Here is a 22,301-nt window from a genome sequence, read left to right as displayed (position 1 = left end):
TTGCAAAGAGAAATCTGGGCAACATTCTTGGCTCTGACATTCAATTGTTTAATGTAAGTACACTGTATATTACCTAGGATGCATCTCTGGGCTTTCTTATCTGGCTAGGGAAAGAAAGTTTACAAAAGAAGAGAATGAATGAATGAATGTCTATGATGACTCTAGTAGTAGATCTTACTAAAATTGTTGATAAAACCGGGGAAAAGCATATGCAACAACTCCCAAGGAACACATGGTATTATAAAATCTACTTGTCAGGCTGTTGGTTATGTTTTATGCAGAACTGAAGTACAGAACGAGGAGGCTGTTGCAGTTTCCAGTTAAAAGGATAAGAGGTGAATAATTTTGGGGGCTACCATTTACTGTGTACTAAATTCTTTACATATATTCTTCACTTAATTCTGCTGTCATCCCCATTTATCACATAAAATTCACGGATGTTCAAAGAGATAATATAATGTTCTCAAGATTACACAGATAGAGAGTAGGAACTAAAACTCTGGTTGATCTGACCTTTAAGCACGCCACTATACCTTCCTCAAGAAAAGTGACAAGTAGGGCTGAGGGTGTTGCTCAGTGGCAGAGCACTTGCCTAGCATGAGCAAGGCCTTGGTTCAATTCCCAGCAGACAGACAGACACACACACACACACACACACACACACACGAATGAAAGAAAGAAAAAGAAAAAAAGTGACATGCATTAAGATGTAAATATCGTGTGTGTGTGTGTGTGTGTGTGTGTTATGCAGGCAGAATAAGAAAAGGATTGGTAGCATTCCACTTAGAGGGATATTAAGACAAGGAATTAACTATTTTCAAAGTTAATTTTTTGGCAAACAGCAGGATAGAAGCAATGGAGGACCCCCAATAAACCAAAATGGGTTCAAAGGATGTTACTTGATGAACTCCAACAGAAAATAGACAAGCAGTTATGTTTAAAGATAAAAGAGAAACCAGGCCTGTTTGAATATTAGATACCAATGTTCAGAATAAAGTGAACTATATGAAAAATGCAGAGTCAGCTAAAGGCAGTCTACACTGCTATAGAGCATGAAGAACAAGTAACTGACACCTTTACTGTATGGTGCCTGGGCTCTGCTAATCCTAGCATGGTGTTTTAAAAAACCTGTCTGCAAAATCTCTGACTCTCCTTTCATTGAGGGGTGGCATCAATATCCCCTGTCTGAAGCGGGGCCAATGTAGTAGGGCCAGGGATGCTGTGTGACTTATGAGGTGATTCAGTGGCTATCTGGTTTGATACATGCATTGGATAACTGGAATACCTGGTGAGAATATCAGACTGAAGAATACGTACCCAAAGTTAAGAGCCTATTTGCTGAGTGGGGCAGTTACTCTTACACTCTTACAGTGTAAGAAGGATGAGGCCTAAGGGATGAAAGAAGAGTGGTGGATGCAAGTCAGTCACAAATTCTGACTGGAAACAGGTCAGCCTGTACAGTATCAGCATTCACAGCCACTCTTTGAATTGCAAATTCAAGTGACTCAGGACTGATGTGGTGAGTCACACAAGACACATTTTCTTTGTGTGTGGTGCAGAAATGTTCTGAAGGTCACGGGGCCTGACAGTCCCAGGCACTTATAATGTTGAAAGATAAGAGGAGGTAAGTAGAACTACTTAACCATTTAGATTCCTATGTTCTCTCCAGATAAAGATGGTCAGGTTGAGAAAGGCACTGCCAACACTGATTTTTAAAAATAATGTAGGCGCCCTGCTTCCTGGTTATCAGGAAGGGAGAAGCTTTCCTCTGTCCTTTTGCCATGATGCTTCACCTCATCTCAGGCACAGAGCAATGCAGTCAGCTAACTATAGACTGAACCTCTGAATCCATGATCCCCAAATAAACTTTTCCTCCTTTAAAAAAATAAGTAAAAATAAGATTGATAAAGAAGCTATAAAAAAGCACTGCTGTTCACAATGGAATACATGTTATAACCTAGATGAGGCATGTGTCTTAACTTCGAGATAAGATATAAGAACTCCTGTCAAAATTTTTTTACAGAATCCTGGGAATTTGCGAAGGCCAAAAAAATGGGCAAATATCTCATTCTCAAAACAGAGGTAAATTCTATGAGCTCTAGGTAGGCAGGCTTTCTATTTGGGGTGTCTTCTAGAACAAAACACTAAAGAGATGATTTGCAAGACTTTGGAAAAGAAGCAGATGAAGATGAAGTGGTGAGACTGAATTTCTATATGAACTTTTCAATCTCTAATGACATCACTCTGAATGGGAACTGGACACATAGAATAGCTGTCAGTGAAAAGCTCCTTCTGGTGAATGGCTTTTTTGTCATCTGAAAGATAGGCCGCCCAGAGTCCACCACAGTCCTCTGAGACTGGCCCTGCAGTATCTGAAAAGTCTATTAGGGATTTGGAATAAGCACATGGGCATGTGGATGCAGACTGCAGGATTCACAAAACTGAGAGGGTTCACCAGCATGCTGAATGGTGGAATTCATACCACAAAGATCTTGAGAGGTAGTAACTGTGCACTTGTTTCAACAAGAAGAAATTCACCAGGGAAACTATCAACCCACTCTTGTTTGACACCCACCCTCCATCCCCAATGGAGAAAAATTCCAAACACTCAAAAATTTTATCCCACCAATAAAATAAACAGGTGAAAAATGTGGTTTCTGCACATGGAAAGGATTTAAGGGCTGTCTAAATTTAACAGCTCAATACAACTGAACAGTGGGATATGGCTGCCCAAAAGGTTACTGCAATGGGGCATTGGGTGAAAAGAGGTGTCCAGGAGAGGGTGTGATGAGGAAGCGCTGGCATTTGCTCTGGAAGTGATCCTTTTGGGGGGACATTGACAGACCAAAGCATGGTAAGGGGATAGAGAAATCATCATATGGAAAATGATTTAAAAAAAGAAAATTTGGTATATTTAACTGGTACAAGAATCCATGGGGAGAGTGGAGCAGGAGGAATACTTAATGATTTAAGTTGTTGGATGGAATGGAGTGGGGACGAGTAGAAGCCACGAAGAAACTAAGGAAAACCTCTTATATCTGGAACTGTGCAAAGATGAAAACATGTTTCTCAAGAGGTGAGGAGTATCCATTCCTGAGAGCATTCAACAAAATAGGAAGGCCGTTTGTCAAGGGTAATATCAGAGGGATTAAAAATAATACCCAGAAAACTATAACCTTTTATCATATTTATGGCTTAAAATAGGAAGCACTTCAATGATGAGGAAATGGAAGATCAGAGATGTCCAGTAACTTTCCCAAGATCACCCAGATGATAGTACAGAGCAGAGACCTGAACCTGGACCTGCCTGGTTCTAAATTATGCACATGCTCTTCCATGATCCCAGCCTTCTTCAGATAAAACTGGGCTCTTATTTCCAGGAAAGGACACTGTATCCTTCTTTAAAGTAATAGAGGGAGGAGCAAAGGGATATGTTATACCTAGAGTGTCTGATAAATCATCTGATATCAAGCATCACCATTAATCTCTAGGCCCTTGGTGAACCACTGGTACCATTTCTCAGTCTGGAATGCTTTTTCTAATGATGGCTTTATCATAGTTCAATACTAAAACTAATTTTAGAAATCTAGGACATGCTTCTGGAAAGTTGAAATACTTTTCATCTTTAATGATGCTAAAGCATCAGTTCCTAGACTTTAAAAAGGCAATGCTTTACTATAAGGCTGCAGCCACATCAGTATTTACAGCAGTACAGATCACAATAGATACAGAACCAGCCCAGGTGCCCGTCAACAGATGAGTGCACTAAGAAAATGTGGTAGATATGCACAATGTAGTTCTATTCAGACATAAAAAAGAATGAAATTATGTCATTTGCTGGTAAATGGATGGAACTGGAGAACACCATTCTAAAAAAAATAAGCCAGGCTCAGAAAATCAAGAGTTGAATACTTCTCTCATATGTGAAAGTTAGAACAAAAGAAAGAGAAAAAAGTGAGGGGTGAGTAGATATCTTAAAAATAGAAAATTAGTAGAACAGAAGAAAGAGATTGAGGGGCAGGGAGAAGAGACAGGAGAGGGAAGAAAATGCAGGATGAATTTGACAAAATTATGCTATGTGCATATATAAATACACCACAGTGAATTCCACCTTCATGTGTACCAATAAAGTACCAGTTAAAAATAATAAATAAATAAATAAATAAATGAGTGGAAGGAATATCCATAAAGGAAGGAGAATAGGGGGGAGGAAAACAGAAGGAAAAGGGGGCACTGGGGACTGAAATGGAGTAAATTATATTCCACACGTGTATGATTATGTCAAAACAATTTGTGTGACTATAATGCACTAATAAAATTTCACAAAGCAATGCTCTTCAAATCCCAAGAGAATTAAATTTAAAATAATTTCATATAACTTCTCTGGTCAATTCTTTTGGTAGTTTCTGGTTTGGATAACTTTGAATCCAAGAATATATCTAAATTCAAGTCATTGAGTTTCTAGGATGTATTTTATGTCTATTACATTACCTGGCTTTATACATATTTTGGGGAAGTTTAACAATTGGATCATTTGTGCTGTCTGTTATTAAACAAAATCCTCTGCGTTTGTCAATCAATAGATATACAAATTCTTATAAAATTGGCAGGAAATTCTCTGTTATTTCCATCAGTCTCTTATTAAAACAAAGTATACTTTTAGACAACTATGCATTTGGCTTCTGTTCATTTACAGGTGAGAACACACACTCTGTCTTTTGGAGACTGAAAGCTATATAAACATCATGTGTGTGAATTCATTTGGAATGAAGGAGTGTCCCAGAGCCCAACAACAGCCTGGTGAAAGAGCAGGAGAGGAATCGCTCAGAGAACACCTTGCTATCCTTTTGACCTCTAGTTATATGGACCCTTGTGATAATTAATAGCTTGTGTTGCTTCTCTTTTCTAGGTCTCTACCATTGCCTCTCTGACAAATACTTTATAGTCTATAATCTTCCCTGTTGCCTTCTCACTCGGATGCTTTATACCCCGGTGACTATGTGAGAGTTGTGTTTTGCATTTGCTTGCTCATCCACGGTGACCTCGTTTGGGCTTTGTTTAGTTTATTTGTTGCCAGATAATACATACAAGCCTTACAGGGACCATTTGACTTTATTTATTGACTTCAGTTGTCATTTCTTCCTAACAGAACTGTCCAAAAATACCCCAAAGGGCTACATCACTAAAGACGAAATGTATTTCTCATTGCCCTTTTCTTTCTGAGCTTTGGAAGTTCAAAACCTCTCACCCCCGAACTCTTGTGCTTGGCTACATGATATTTTTTTTTTCCTGTAACCAGAATTCATCTTAATGCCAGTCTGAGGCAACACAACCATGAGAATTTAGGTGCGTTTGCCTAATTGTGAACAGATCAATTTATAAGCAACTCTGTTCTGTAGTGGGGGACAGGGGCCCTTCCAACGCTGGTTTATTTGAATGTGATATACAGTTTGCCACCAATTAAAATAAGGCTAAGGTCAGTAATTGCAGAAAACATCTAATGTGTTTATAGGCTTATCCAAGAAGATAGGCATCCCTATGATGAAACCACCTCACATCTATAACTCCTACAGAATAACAGATGACCTCTGTGTATTTTTACTATAGTTATGAAATGAATAAATTTCACTTACATTGAATATAAGAAAATACATAGATGAGAAAATACATAGATGCTTTATATACAAATTCACAAAGAACTATTTATTAGCTTCTCAGAATAGGTTAAAATAATGAAGTAGAAAAATTTTCTTTTATATAATTTAAAAGATTGTGGGTTGGTAGTATAGCTTAGTAGTAGAGTACTTGCCTAGCATGTGTGAGGTCTTAGGTTCAATTCCCACCGCTACAAAAAACATAAGAAAATATTTAAAGCATGATCTTTAGATCAAGATGAAGTCTATTTTTTTAAAGTTCTGAATTAGGAATCAGGATATCTGATATCTATTTCAACCCAGGTAGCGATAAACCTTAAGTAAGTCCTTTCTCTCTCTGAGCCTTCCCCTGTCTACCTCACAGCACTGTTAGAGGATGTAATAAGCTTGTCTACTTAAAGTAAAAAGCCTAGGGGTTGGGAATATAGCTTAGTTGGTACAGTGCTTGCCTTGCAGGGTCCAATCCCTGGCATCACAAACACACACACACACACACACACACAAAGCCTTCACCATTCATTTCCTTACAGCATGAAGCACATACAATACCTGTGACTAGTTACTCCCCCCACTTCCACCTCCTGCAGTTAAGTAGTGTGTTCATCAAGTCTGTCGTGAATGTTGCCATGTATGTCACTGTAATTACAAAATTTATAAATTGATGAAATAAAAATACGAATAGTCTTTTGTTCCTATGACAAGTGAATTAAACACTGTAGGAATATGATGAAGGTGTTATTTTCAGATATATTAGATATGGGTTTAGATATTGGTAAAGGACTTGAAACAAACATTTAGAAAGGTCCAGTTTGCCAGCATTTTGGACCCCATCAGTCTAACATCACTTGAAACAAAACTAAAGACATGAAGTTTTTTTTTTGGGATGTACTGAGGTGAAGTCAATTTGGGATGCAAATTTGCCTGTAGGCCAGCTTGTATCTATATTTTTCCAGGTACTTATTTTCTATTTTTAAACTTCCTGGGTGGATAGGGCAAAGCTGTACTTCTGAGATAACCCTTATGCTGAAGGTGCTGTCCTTTGGGGTCCTACCTTTCAAGTTTGAGGCATCTGACTTCCAAATTAAGCAGGCTCTGAGGTTTCACATTTTTTCTCATCTGAAAAGTCTGTAGAAACAGAATTTCCATTTTCCCAAATCAGCACATACTTTGAGTTCAATAGTAGCTTCCTTGCTGTGCTGACTTCTCTGGGGTACCACTTTCCTGTAGATTGGGCCTCTTTATCTTTTCAGCTCTTTGATGCTGTTAAGACAATACTTAAAATACATTTCAACAAACACTTTTGTTTTCAGCGGGAGAGTTTGCTCCACAGCCCAACCAATATTATATGCTATAGCTTTTCTGGAGGCCACCTGCTCATGATTCTTGTTGAGAAACCAAATTGCCTTTTGAAATTGGTGTGTCCCTCTTGAAGCGGCTAGTACCAGTCTGAAAGCTTGAGATGGCATAACTCACTTTTTTCTAAATCTAAATCCATTGGGCCCTTTGACTGCATAATTCCATCTTCATCAGGCTAAAAAAAAGCTTTTACATTTTAGGTTGACAAGTAGCTGATAGGTGATGATTTTATATTGACTCTACTTTTTTATTGTTTTCTACCTTGTCAGTATTTTGAGAGGGCTAAATTTATGTAAATCGTCTAATCCAGTGGAACTTTCTGTGAGGACAAAAATGTTCTATAAACTGCCCATACGTGACTACTGCACTCCTAGTATATGGCTAGTGTAACTTAGAAATTGAATTTTTAACTTACTTTATGATAAATCATTTAATAGTGGCTAGTCAGATGATGCACATTCTCAGATTAAGTTGCTTTATCATACTTCAGGATAACTATTCACTACATAAGAACCTATATTTCTTATATAACCAATAGTTACAACAATGCAGTTGTTGGGTTGTAAAAAAAGACTATATACTCAGCAACTTAGTGAGGCCACGATCAACTTAGCGAGATCCTGTCTCAAAATAAAAAGGGCAGTAAATGTGGCTCAGTGACTAAGCATCCCTGGGGTTCAATCCCTGGCACACACATGCACACACACACAAAAAAAAACAAAAAAGAAAAGAAAGAAAGAAAGAACGAACGAATGAACAAACTACATAAAAATAGTTTTGTGACTACAATATTTTCTACAGAATCTGTACATAGATCATGAAACCAAAACAGGAGAAACTACTATTAGCTTAAAACAGATAAATAAATACAACAAAATATTAATTCAACAAATATTTATTGAGGCCATATTCTGAACTGGGCACTATACAAGACTCTGAAAATAGTCTCAAAATCCTGATGATTCTTTTACTCTCTATGCAGATGATGATTGGTGGATGACAGATGATTCCATGAATGGCTTTCACTATAAAATGCAAATTCATTAGTTCAAGTTCTTCTAGATATATTTACTTGACAATATATAATATATAATCAACTATTAGTCTTGTGGAATGTTTTGAAGTTGAGAAAAAGACAAATGTTCCATGGGTGAAATGGTGTACTGGCATCTTAAAGAATCTCAGAATTCCCATACGGAAAACATCTATTTAACGTTTTCTAACCCATGCTCTCCAAAAATGAGCCCCAAATTCTATTTTTTATTCCACACAAAATATCTATTGACATTAATTCTATGGAACATGTTTTGGAAATTAGAGATTTATCCTAAGGAATTTTAGTAGGCGAAGAAATCCAAAGACACTGGATTATCTAGAATACTGTTCCCCAAAGAGGCATTTGTAGATTGTTAGGCAGCATGAATATATTCTCAGTAGTCCACATTTCTTTAGAGAATTTTGAAGTGATGTGTTTCAAATTATATAACCTTAAGACATTAATAGAAGCACATTTTGAACCATGTTGAATACATTCTAACAGGATATTGCCACATGATTTCTCTTAAGATTGACCTGCAATTGTCTTAGGTTGTTTTCTTTCTTTCTTTTTTTAAAAACAAAACAGAAGTGAACTAAAATGATGTGCTCAAGATGAAGGCCAAGGGTTTAACAGAGAAAGGTTTAACAGAGAAATGTGGAAAGAAAATCCAGCCATTACATTGCATAGAGTATTAAAATCATGTTTTATCTTAAAATAATTCTGTTCTGTAGCAATTGTTTCAATATTTATGTCGTGCATCAATTTCAAGAAGATGTCTTTTACATTACCATAATTTTAAGATAAACTATTTTTATGCTTTTGCAAATGCATTGGTTTTTTAGATGCATAGGAGTTTAAGCCTAAAAATTTTCTATATGGTTTTAAGTTTAGGACATTGTAACCATTGTAGGTAATATTGCTATCAAAATAATTTAAGTCAAAACTAGAGGTACATAAAAATTACTTGTGTGGAAACACAGTTCTAAGATATTTCTTTTACATTTCTGAATGCATCATATAGCATTCTTCTTAAATATTAAGCCAATATTTAAAATTGGTTTGCATTCCATGGCTATGTATCATCTGTTACATTTGCTATGAGGCCAGGCAAAGTCTGGAAAGTATTAAAAATTCATCATGGATATGAATCATAAGTGGACTGTGTTCAATATCACTGCAGGTAAATAATAGCTTTACTGACATATTCAAGTACGGCAATGTCAGAATTTTTTCCTTCCCCAATCTCTATTGTCTTTTCTAAAAAATGTCAGACATGGCATATTCAACTACCTCCTAAAACATTGTAATTTCAGTTGTTCATTTCTAGGTCCATTTGCTCACTCGACCTCGAGTTGCACACTGTCATTGCCTACTAGATATTTCTACCTGAATTTCAAAATATTTCAAACTCATTCAACCCCAAATTCAATTATTGCATTCTTATTCTAGACCAATGGTGCCACATGAACTCTATTTCTCAAACTCAAAACATTGAAGTCATCTCCATTTCTATCTTTTTATCACCCTCACATCAGTGGTCAGCAAGTCCTGCCAATTCTCTTTGTGACCTCTGCCACTGCCTCAGTTCAGGCTTGCAACATCTCGTAGCTGACAACTGCGATATCTGCCTACCTAGATTCCCTCCCATTAGGTACCTTCCAGACAAATCTAGCTTAAAACAGTGGAACATATATGATTTCATGAAAAGTTTTCAGTGAACTTGTGTATTTACATGGGCTGGCTTGGTTTACTGAGACTTCTGCCTTATCAGTTTATGACTGTGAATACTGAAGGTAAGAGCTCAATCTTGTTCATCTTTCAGTCTCAGTGATGAACAGCTTTTAGCATGAAATTGCTTTCTATATACTACTGAATGTGGACAGGGAACTAGTGAGTGGCTAAGAACACAGGCTTCAGGATCAAACAGATCTAGGTTAAGTTTCTCTTCCTCTACCCTTAGTTGCTAAGTGACTGTGGACAAAGTAAAGTTAATCCAGCGATTCTCAACTTTCACTGCATTATGATTACTTTCAGATTACATTAGGATTGCACAATGAGTCTAAAAAGACCCCCATCTCTAGCCCAATTTAATCAGAATATAAGAGGGTGGTGTTCAGACACTAAAATTTTTAATAGATCTACAGATGATCCTAATATACAGCCAAGATTGTGAATAACAACTCTTAGCCTTAATTTCTCATCTACTATTTGGTATCTATTTCAAAAGAGTTTTGAGCATATGAGGTGAATTAGCACAGTGCCTGGCACACGATAAGTGGTCAATCATGATGTTAATACACAATCAAGTTTTTAATCTTCTTCCTTCTCAATAGCTACTCTTCCCCTCCAGTGACTCTGCTTTCCTTTCGATTCCTGGAGTATACGCAGTTTCCACATTTGTGCCTTCACACTTGCTCTTCATCCTGCTCTTGGCATATCCCTCTTAATCTTCAAGTCACATTCCAGGCATTTCCTTAATGCACCACTGCAATATGGAGATGGTTCATCTTCATAGCACTTGTCTCATTTGTAAGTACATGTTAATTTAACATTGACTTACTAGACTATAAGCAAGATGCCTGACCTGTTTTGCTTTCCTCCTATGGTCCAGTGCCTGGTAACTGTGAGGTGCTCAGGTCACATGTGTTGACAGGATGAGTGGATTAATAAATGACCCATTTTATAATCTCAAAGAGGCAAAATTCCTTTTTGTGTGTGTGTCCCTCAGAAAAATGTATCTGTATTAGTCTGTTTTGTGTGTTATAATGAACTATTTGAGGCTGAATACTTTTTACAGAAAAGAGGTTTACTTAGCTTACAGTTTGGGGGCTGAAAGTTCAGTATCAAGGAGACTTATTGGTTCAGCCTCTAGTGGGGGCCTTCTGCTTACATGTGAACATGGTAGGAGCATCATGGTGGAGGCATTGCAAGAAGGAAAGATCACATGACAAGACAAGGACTTAGAGACCAGGGAGAGGCCAGGGTCACTCTTTTTATAACAATCTGATTTCTGGAAAATTAATCCCTTTCTACTAGATCTCAACCGCTCTGATCATCAGCAGCATCCCTTCATGAGGAGAAAGCTCCCATGACCTAATTATTTTCCAATAGGCCTCATCTTGTATAAGTTTCTACCACCTCAACATCACCATACTGAGGCCACCCTTCCAGAACATGAACCTTTGTGGGACAAACCACATTTAAGCCTCAGCAATATTCCTTATCAAAACACTAGAAAGAAATAAAAAATCAACCAACCAAACAACAACAACAAAAAACCAGAGTGGTCTCTAGTATTTTGAATTTCAGCTATTGAGCAGGAAAACTGCCTACATTTTTTTTTCCTGAATTTTTGAATGTTTTTAATTTGGATAAGGTTTCCAAGTCCAAAGTTCTGAGAAGCTTACTGTAAAGCATAGTCAGTCATAAACCCTTAGGCAATAATTAATGTTAGTCTAACAATATCTCATTCCAATAAGGCAAATAAATTTTATGGGTGTTTGTTTTAGCTAACGAAAGAGTTTTTTGTTTTTTTTTCCTAACTTATCTTTCGATCTTTTGGTTAGGAGATCAAACAACATGTAAGGCTAGTGGAAAAAAACTTTTCTCTGAAGCTGCAGTATTTTCAAATCATTGATAATTCTATCAGTAAAAAGGACCTTAGAAATCATCTAAACCAATCCTTCATTTTACAGTTAAGACCATGAAAGCCTCGAAAAATGAGATTTACCAGACATGACTACACACGTTTTTATAACACCAACACAATCTGGGTTTCAAGAATCCCTCACCTGCATTCCACTGACATTACATCAATTTCAAAGTAATCCAAGGTTCTTAATTAATATTCTGACATCAACTAATTTAGGATTTTAAAATATCCATGATAACAAAAATTTAACCCAATTTCATGAGTTTTACATCAAGATCTCATGTTTCAGCACACATTCTTCCATGTGCTTGGCTCTCTAATCCACTTTATGTTTTTCCAACTCTGAGCTCCCACAGCTTTACATATCTGCATATTTATCTTCAGTGTCCCCTTAAAGACCACATCTTTCATGAAAACCATGCTCAAATCTAATAAATGACAAAAACAGCCCTTTGTATTCCTCTTAAGGGTTTTTTAAATTCAGCCTTGTACTGCAAAGAAATTACTGGAATGGATGTCAGACTCATAAAAATTGGTGCCACACCAGTTTCTTGAGTTTTAGATCCTGTCCCTCCTTGCAATTTATAAATATTTAAACTAAAATAAATGCCTTACTAGGCTAAAATTTTCCATTAGAATTTTCTTGAAGGCAGTTTCTAAGTATTTAAAAGAGCTGGGTTGGGGTAGGAATGAATTGTACATATAGGATTCATGGTGCTTTAATGAGAACCATGATGAGGCAGGACAATTTGAACTTATTGTCTCTTTTCTGGATGCTTTTTTCCTTTTAAAATTCCTCTTCCATTTAGTATATTTCTTTTATTGGTAACGTAAAAACCCACAGGAACTATATTTAAGAGTTAGGGAAAACAGAAAACAAGTAGTGTTATATAAATACTCAGATACTTCTGTTACAAATTTAGTTTCTCTTTAACTTTTCAGAAATAGATGTGTTATATTATAAAAGGATTAGGAACATTAAAAAGCCATCTTACTGGGCTGGGAATATAAGCCAGTGGTAGAGCACTTACCAAGCATGAGCAAGGCAGAGCATTTGATCCCTAGCACTGAGAAATGCAAAGCAAAACAAAACAACGACAAACATCTTATTCTTTACCAGTACATCAACAAATACCTTATCCTTTACCAGTTCAAAGTAAAAGAAAACGAAGGAGTTTAACCAACTGACATCCTTTGTCAAACTGTTATGCAATTATTCTAGGCCCACATTTCATCTGAAACTTTCCTTAAGATCACTGTTATATGATCATATCCATATTGTAGTTTGTGTTAAGACACCCCAAAAAAGTGTTATACAGATTAGCTTAGTAATGTAATACAGTCAAGAGAGATTTTGATTTTTCCTTTTAAAAATTATTAAGGCTTTCTGGCATTTATATATGGTTTGCTTATATACTGATGGCACCACTGGCATTCAAAACAAAAGTTCACGTTCACAATCTCCAAAGTTCTGTTTGGGCTGGTTAATGTTCTAAAAGTAAGGTTTTAGATTCACTGGGTATAATACTAATGACAATGAGGGGTTTTAAGGTGTGTGGTCTCTCTACTTTGGTGTAAATTTCTAAAGCCCTTCCTATGAAAACGACTGCTCTTAAACCACATTACTTGGTCGTCCTTGAGGAACCATTAGGAATGAAAAGTGCTACAGGATGGAGATGAGAGAGAAATATCAAGTATTTTCTTTCAAGGTAAATTATGGCTTGACAGGGAAGAAAGAGCAAGGAGTGAAGTTTGGCAACAGCACTATAGAGTGAGAGCTGGCGCCTTATCCTGAAGAACTTGGCCGCCGATCCTCTACAGCCCGCAACTCTCCCGGCTCTAAGACGAGGAACATGCAGAGAACTGCGTCTTACTTGTCTGTGTGCGTGTGTCACTGCACGATTCTTTTACTCCGCCCACAGGATCGGGGCACCCGTCACAACCCACACCGTCTTCTTAGCAAACAGCCGATCCCGCAGTCTCCCACCACTTACACGGTTCACGCCTCCCACCAGCAACCAATTTCCTGCAGCCCGGAAGCCCTGCTGCCCCGACTTTCTAGCCCCTCCGCCAGCTCCAGAGGAAACCGGAAGCTCTTCTGCCCCGATCGCCAGCGCGCGGCGCGGCGGCTGCACAGGCGCAGTGGAGCCCCGGCGGAGTTGTGGGAGGGGAGGAGGAAGAGGCGGAGGGGCGACGGGGGCAGGTCCCAGAAGATGGCGGAGGCGGGGGTGAGTTGGGGTCTCCCACAAGAGCGCAGGTGACGTGTTGCTGAGGGAAGCAGCCTGAGGAAAGGCGTAGCTCTCAAGAAGAGGAACCACTTGTGTTTTTTTGCAGCCGGGAATCCTGGTGGCAGGTGTGGGGATCCCGGACCGCAGATGGGGCCTGCAGGGCGAGGGGCTCCGCTTACCTGGAGAGAGGTCGGAGAAGTCCAGGAGAGGACAGCGGGCTTGAGAGAGGTCTTAGGGGGAGCCGAGGCTCAGGGACAATGGAAGAGTGTCGGAGTGGGAGGACTGCGGGAAGGACGACCCTGGAGATCTGATGGAGGTGGAGGTCGGCCAGCTGTCAAGCGTAGAGCTGTCAGGACCTTGGGTGGCTGGTAGCTGGGGAGAGAGACACAGATTGGGGATTGGGGGATGGATTCAATTTAGGCAGGTATCCTGGTAAATTTAGAACCCACCCAAATGATACGACATTGGTTTGAGGAGTAGGACTTTGGCATTTTGGGTTGGAATTGAATATCTTTGGAGTAGGTGTGTGGGTACAACCAAAGAGAACTTTTGGCTGGGTCTAAAGATCAGTTGATAATAGTTATTGGGATTTTAGGATCACTCAGTAGAGTCTGGCATCCTGGAAGAGGAAAGCAATGCGGATGATGGGGATGGGGGCAGAGAAGGTGCTAAAACTAGTAATGATAATAACTGATGTCCAGTTAATGTTGGAAAACGTTGTTAAAGAATGGTATCAGCTAGACTGTCTTAGAAAATACACCACGAAAAGCTTGCTGTTTTGTAAGATCGGTGAGTTAAAAGAAACGATAGGTTTGACAGCTGGGCGGCTGAAATTGGCAAGTGTCAGTATTGCAGTAGAGCCCAGGAGTGCTGGGGAAGACATGCTGCAGTCCTGGCTGCAGAAAAAACGAAGGCAGCCAAATAAGCTAGATTGTGTTTTTCGACTTTTGGGTTTGCCATTGATACTGAACAACTGAATGAAAGAATACCTCCACTAATCAGTGACCCACAGAAAACTAAGTAGCCATTGTACTCCTCTATTTTTGCCCTTTATTCTATCTCTGGATTTTGTGTTCAGTACCGTGATTTATCATGGCGTGTTTTTTTTCCTAGTAGTCAGTTCATATCTGGTGGAAATTGACCAAGCTGCAAATCATGTACACTTGGGAAACAGATTCTTCTAAAACTGACAACTGTTGCTTTTACAGATGGTTGCATTGAAAATGAAAGGGTAAAATGGAATTCAGTCATTTAAAGACAGTTTGTTTTTACTGTTATCAGAACATTACCCCTAATAATAGAGTAACTTTTTAAAGGGAGGGAAATTGATAATTTAAAACCAGCAAGGAGTTGTAAATGCTGCTTGCTTAATGTTTTATATGTTTGATTTTTTAATGTTAAGAGGAAAGAGTTACATTATATTCTTTATGGGAGCTAAACTATTTCAGTGATTTGTGTGTTTTTCTAATGTTAATGAGTATTCTATATTGGGAATACCATTCTGAATGAGAGTATATGATGAAAAAGACATGATTTAACTTTATTATTTAGTAGTCTATCTGAGCAAGCACCTGAAGAGACAGGGTAATCTGAGGGAAACAAATGTGCTTTTGTGGCTTCTAATCATCATCGGAAGATGAATGATCTTATTGTTTGGTTCTAGGAAGTGTTGCAATTGTTGAAACACAACCAGTTTTTTTAAGGTTACTAGGAGAATTTGTGTGTGTTTGTTTTCAAATGTCCATTGCCTGTGCGTTGTTTCACTGGTCAGTATAAACTTTGATTTTCATTCAAAGAGCCCAGAATTGCTTAGAACTCTCTTTTATTTGTCTGAAGCAATAATATTAACAGGTAGACACCTGGAATGATGTTTTTCCAGTATTGATGATTTGTCATTGATTAGCCAAAAACTATGTGAACTATTTTTCTTTTTGATCACTCACATACTTTATAGAAATTGGAGCTCAGGACTCAAGGTAGAATTTTTTAATGTCCCTTGGAAAGTATGTCTTTTTAAATGATTGAAAACATTAATTTGGAATTAATAGTAATTTATCAAAATAACTTTAAAAACTGTTTCCTGTGTGGTCCTTAAGTTGTATTTATATGGTGTTCATAGACAGAGACAATGTTGTAAAGTGGAAGCCGTGGAGTCTGTGTTTGGGCCTCGACCTTTTACTACCTGGTAATAGTTTGTGATTTTAGAAATTCAACTAGCCTATTTGATTTTGTAAAATAGAGTTAAAATCACTTGACTGTTTATTAACAAAATTATCATTGAGGATTCATTGAGATACTGCCCTTTAAACAGTATCTATACCAGAGACTTCTTCTTTGATCAGAAAATTATTTTTTAAATAATCTAAATTTTTTAAAGATATATTTTTTAAAAATTTGGAGAATCAGATTTCTTTTCGATGTTAAGAGTAATGTTTAAATTAAGCAATGCTAATTCCCTTGAGCTTTCCTTTAAAATAACTACCCCTCCTAAGTGCATGACTGATATAAACATACTTTTTAAAAAAAATATTTATTTACTTTTTTAGTTGTAGTTGGACACAATACCTTTATTTTATTTATTTATTTTTTATGTGGTGCAGAGAATCCAACCCAGGCTCTTACACGTGTTAGGCAAGCCCTGTACCACTTAAAGGAATTTTGTTGTTGCAATGTAGGGGGGGGAGGTGAATAGACTTAAGGAATTTCCTATCCCTTTGACCACACTTTGATGAGTGTGGTCATTTCCAGGTGTTCACTGTATATATTTATAGTAAAAAGATCCAGTAGTACAGTTTTGATCTTGTCAATTCACTTGACCCCTTTGTGTCCCATTTGCCTTGCTAGGAGAGTGAGAGAACTTTTAAATCTAGCTTTGTTTAGTTAATGGAGTTTTTGAGTACTTGATATAAATTGTAGAACTTTTAGAAAAATGCACACATGTACAAGTTTTTTGTTTTTGATTAGTCTGAGGGTCAAACACCCTCATCTATGGAGTAGATGATCTCTGAGTTCCTTTCCGGTTCTTAAATTTTAGAATACAATGATTGTAAAGCGTTGTAGCTTTTATTTTTGTCCTCAGTAATTATATGCCATTGTATTATGATGCAGACACTTAAGTTAGCTTTTTGGATCACATTCAAACATACATCAAACAAATGTTGTTATTTTTAAAGAAAACTTGTGGGGTGAAGTAGGAAATTATGAAGAGGCACTGCCAGGAAAAGGTGGATAAACAGCTGTGGTAGAAAACATAGATGGACAGTTTAGAAAGTATTTAGCAGCCTTGAAATAGAATGAGGAAACAAGTATCTAGTAATCAGTGGCTCTCAGTTGGAAGGCAGTGCCTCCCTTGGGGCATTTGGAAATGTGGGGACAATTTTGGTTATCTCAGATGGGGGAGGCTGGCATTTAGTGGGCAGGAGACAGGGATGCTAAATAATATGCAAGGCTTAGAGCAGTTTCACATAACAAGGACTTGTTGGGACATAACTGTCCTCAATGCTGTACTCTGACAAATTCTGGCAAATGATTGTGAGATAGGAGCTAGCACAACTAAAATGGCTTTTAAAGCAGAAGTTATTTTGTTTTTTTAAAATATTATTAAGAATAATTTTTTTGTTATTAACTATTGTTTGGAAAAATTCACAGAGACAAGTGCTGCACTAGATTTGGGCTACTTGGAACATAAATTCATCCTCTTATCTCTGTCCCTTCAGCAGAGTCAGTGGAGTTTCCTTGCGGCTGAAGTTTGGGAAGCAAAGTCAAATGTTGATCTCATAAAGTGTGTACTTAGCCAAAAAGTGTTTACTTAACCATTGAGATGCTTCTTTTTTTTACTTTAAAATATCTCCATGGTAGGAATAGTCTGCAATACCTGTTCAGGGAAATTTTTGGGCATTTTCAATTGGCATGTAGAGTTTGTTTTTCCATAAATCAGCTGTAATATGTACTGTAATTTTCATCTTGATCTAGTACTTTAAAAAATTTCAAGGTGTTTACATTTATTCTCATCATCTCCGTGCTATTATGTTGTCTCCTACTCATATTGGCATTTGTACCTGGAGACTATGTTGCAGTTGATATGGTTTCCCAGTGTTTACACATCTCTTTCAGTAATCAAGTAATTTTGTATAGACCCATGTGCCAAAAACCAGGTCTAAGTAGGTGGAGTGGGATTCAGTGTATGGAGGAAAGAGAATAAATTTGGGAATAAGACCTGAGGTAAAATTCCAGTTCTAACTCTGTATGTCCTATGACCAATAAATAAATGCAAAATCTCTTTGACTTAGGATCCTCATGAGTAAAATGAGGATAATTCCTACCTTTAGGATTATTTTAAAGATCAGAATTACTCTATTTATGGCACAGAGAATGAATGGTTTCTGAATTACTAAATGCCTATTAATAGTGATAAAGAAAAAGATGATGATGTGATGATGATCATGATGAATTCTGTGGTTACTGATCCTTGCTATATATGTCTAGAACATATAGTGTGCTAATATACCTGTTTACCATACCATGGCAGGAATAGTCCTACAATACCTATTCAGAAGGATTTCTGGGCATTTTCAATTGGTATATAGAGTTTGTTTTCCTATAAATCAGCTGTAATATGTACTATTTTCTGCAGTCCAAAAAACTGTAGAGCTCAGTTATACTATAAACTACCTAAGATTGTAAGGATCAGCTTAGGGACAGTATTCCCCCTTGAGTGTTGGGCATAAATCAAAGCCTGTTGTTTGTTTATCACATGGAGCTGATAATCGGTGAAAGTTACTAGTACTTACAAATATTCTCATTTTCATAATGGTTATTTCTCATGTCAGCCCCATCTCCTGCAGTTTACAGTTGAGTTTTGTTCCAAAATTCATTTATAAGATAGTTTGAAAATTGGAAACTCAAAGGCAATGAATTTTAAATGATGATTAAAGGCCTTCCAGAAGGCCTGCTTAACCCAATATGGTTTGATTTAAGAAGAGTAAGCCCAATTTAACCACACAAGCAGGACTATGTGGAGCTCCCACTGTGGTCTAAGCAGGAACCTTGCTGGGTGAATAAGACCTACATGTAAAGTTTATAACCCATAAAGCAACTATACATATAATTATAAGGTAGCTATTATAAGTGCTATCTAAAGTTTTAAACTGCTTTGGGATCCAAAGGAAATATCACTTAAGTACTGACTTATAAAGATGCCCAAGATATATTGTAGTTGGGAAGGATGAAAGTAAATTATAAAAACAGCCTGTGTAGTATTTTCCTATTTAAAAATTGTTAGTATTCATAAAAAACAAAAGCATATGTGACAGTTTGGGAGGCTGCACATCATGGTAAGAGCAAGGGCTTTGGGCTTAGACTACATGGATTTGAATCCCAGTTCTGCCTCCTCCTACATATGTAAACTTGGTCAAGTGGCTTAAACTTCCTTGTGGGGCCTGTGAAGTGTACACAAGAATTGAATTTACCTCTCAAGGTTATTGTTGGAGTTCAAGAATTATCACGTCAGGTGCTTAGAAAGGTACATAAAAGCCTCACATGTTATTTGTCTTAAATACACACAAAGGAAAGACAACTGCATTAGTCCATTTTGTGTTACTCGGATGAAATACCTGAGTTAGGCAGACTTTATAAAGAAAATAGTTGTTTTTTCTTTTTCCTTCCTCCCTCCCTCCCTCCCTCCCTCCCTTCCTTCCTTCCTTCCTTCCTTCCTTTTCTACCTGGGATTGAACTCCAGGGCACTCAACCACTAAACCACATCCCCAACCCTATTTTGTATTTTATTTAGAGACAGGGCCTCACAGAGTTGCTTAGCGCCCGGCTTTTGCTGAGACTGGCTTTGAACTCAAGATCCTCCTGCCTCCTTCTCAGAGATGCTAGGATACTGGGATTACAGGCTTGGGCCACCCCACTGGCTAGAAAATAGTTTTGTTGTTGTTGTTGTTGTTGTTGTTGTTTTGTTTTAGCTTACAGTTGTTGCAACTGAAGGGCATGATGTCAGCATCGACAATGGTCTGGTTGAAGACCTTGAGGCAGATGACTGGTGTGAGACCTAGATCATGTCACCAAACAGGAAGCCTGAGAGACTGAGGTCCTATATCCCCTTCTGAAAGCAGCATTCCCACTAGGCTCCACCTCTTAAAGGTTCCACTTCCCCACATTTCTACACTGAGGACCAAGCTCCCAACACATGAATATTTAGATGGGAAATGACATCCAAACCATAACGGTCACTTTGGTTAGGGGAATGAACAAAAACCTAGACTGATTGTAATAGCAAAGTGTTGAGATTTTCGGAGTTAGAAGCCTGGTGGATAAAACTCCTCCAAATCTAGTCATGAGATTGTTCTTCATTGTCTTAGCTTCCTCTATTCTGCTTCCTCTTCCAACTTTCTCACAGTCACTCTGATGATTGCAACTAAGGCAGACTGGGTTGAAGCAAGGGTGAGAGACAGATGTGGCCTCGGGGAGAATGGTCCCCTTTGGCTTCAGTGACTGGTATGTGTGTCAAGAGTACATGGTGGTCCAGTTTTTGTACTTTTGTGTAAAAATTTAAATGTATCAAATTAAACATTAAAATAAATCATTTTGTTCTTTCATGGAGGTTGTCTTCATGAACAAGCCACATTTTATTGTGGAAAATTAAATCTTTTATCAGAATATGTTGACTTTCTGTAAAGTATAAAACACCCTATTGTAATTGATGGACTTGGAGATTTAGGTAGAAGATGCAGAAAGTTGTGTTTTGATTCTCTTGGAAGTGACTCTGATTATCTGTTCTACTTTTCTCTGAGTGGGGCAAGCTGTTTTTACAATTATTCTAATCTTTAGGTCTCTTGGGCCACTTATTCTTTTCTAGTAAAATACTAGTGTGGCACTTTATTTTTTATTATATCATGCATATAAAATACTTTAAAACCTTTTCTTATTTAGTAAATAACTAATTTAAGTAAATGAGTTTGCAAACTTGTCGTTTCATTATTTATCTTTTTAAATGAACAAGTATTGAAATAAGAAAAATTATACAATTATGTATCAGACACACTGATTTCTTTCTTTCTTATCTTTTGCAGGATTTCTGGTAGGTCATGCTTTAGGACAAGATGTACTGTTGAAGCATCATCTGCTTTGATTCACAAACAGTGGAGCTTTTCAACTGGGACTCTCCCACCCCTACAGCTTATTGAACTTATGAAACCATGGCGGAAGGAGAGACGGAGTTACCTGGGTCCAGAAAGTGTGGCCCATATATCTCATCTGTCACTAGCCAGAGTGTGAACTTGATGATTCGAGGAGTAGTCCTTTTTTTTATTGGAGTATTTCTTGCGTTAGTGTTAAATTTGCTTCAGATTCAGAGAAATGTGACTCTATTTCCACCCGATGTGATTGCAAGCATCTTTTCTTCTGCATGGTGGGTACCACCATGCTGTGGCACAGCTTCAGGTATGTGTAGGATATTTCTGCAATGCTTAGAAAGGAAATAGGATAAATAAATATAGAAAATTTCTGAGCAATAAACTTTTCTTTTAAAAAAAACACCAGATCAGTTTTATGAAGTATAATTTTTTAATATAATACAGTGAATCTGTCTTAATGAATAATTTGATGCACCAACTGAATACTTGTAGTCATGTAACCATGAGCATGATCCAGCTATAGAATGAGTCTGTCACCCCTAAAATTCTTTTATATTCTCTTCGAATCCATTCCCCCCTATAGCCTTAGGCTCCCTCTGATCTCCTTTCTGTCACCAAAGTTTTATTTCTGCCTATTATAGGGTGTGATATCAGTGGAACCATGGAGTAGGTACTCTTCTATGTCTTGTTTCTTTGTGTCCTTTGAACTTTTAAAATTTAATCCTAAAAACTATCCTGATTCCCTTTAGGATGAGGCATTTAACCTCTTAATCTGGTCTTCCTTCAGCTCAGCTCATCTTGTGTAAGTCTTATTTTAAGTTATTTTGATGATGGTTATTGCTCTTTGATTCTAAGGGTTTGATGTATATAATGTGGTCTTGTTTTGAAGTTGACAAAAACTCAAAAAATGGAATAATTTAATTCAAGTTTAAGTCTTTGTATTGTTTTTTAGATTTTGGTATACGTTTTTTCCTTTGTATCTTTTTATTAAATATACCTTAAGAGTAATAAATATTTGGAGACCAATAAAGTAGACTCTCTTTGCTTAAAATCATTATTATTCTATTAGTTGCTTTTGGTTTGTTTTTTGGTGCTGGATGGCATAACAGATAAAGTCTGGATGGCATGTAATAAAGTAGAGCATTTCAGAATGTCTTATTAATACTGAGCTTCCATAATGGATTAGCTTTTTCTAATGACTAGGACCAATAGATTAATACTATTTTATGTAACTGA

At 37.3% G+C, this 22,301-nt stretch overlaps 1 protein-coding gene across 6 annotated transcripts in view; it reads left to right on the top strand.

Annotated features, from left to right (window-relative positions):
- Positions 1-9,706: 9,706 nt before the first annotated feature.
- Positions 9,707-22,301, top strand: part of Insig2 (insulin induced gene 2) — a 30,063-nt gene continuing 17,468 nt past the window's right edge. The window contains exons 1-2 of one of the 6 annotated variants that reach the window (XM_058583281.1): positions 9,707-9,842; positions 21,003-21,372. In XM_058583281.1, the coding sequence (XP_058439264.1) occupies positions 21,129-21,372 (244 nt within the window). In that variant the 5' untranslated portion in view covers positions 9,707-9,842; positions 21,003-21,128. Of the gene's footprint in view, positions 9,843-13,706; positions 14,119-14,695; positions 14,719-21,002; positions 21,373-22,301 lie in introns of those variants that run through there. The other 5 variants (XM_058583278.1, XM_058583283.1, XM_058583279.1 and 2 more) reach the window with 5 other exon arrangements.

Source organism: Marmota monax, unplaced genomic scaffold (genome assembly GCF_021218885.2).
Source record: "Marmota monax isolate L192 unplaced genomic scaffold, Marmota_monax_Labrador192_F-V1.1 WCK01_AAM20220418_F8-fsc00121, whole genome shotgun sequence".
NCBI classification, from domain to species: Eukaryota; Metazoa; Chordata; class Mammalia; order Rodentia; family Sciuridae; genus Marmota; species Marmota monax.
This window is presented reverse-complemented; position numbering and strand designations above follow the sequence as displayed.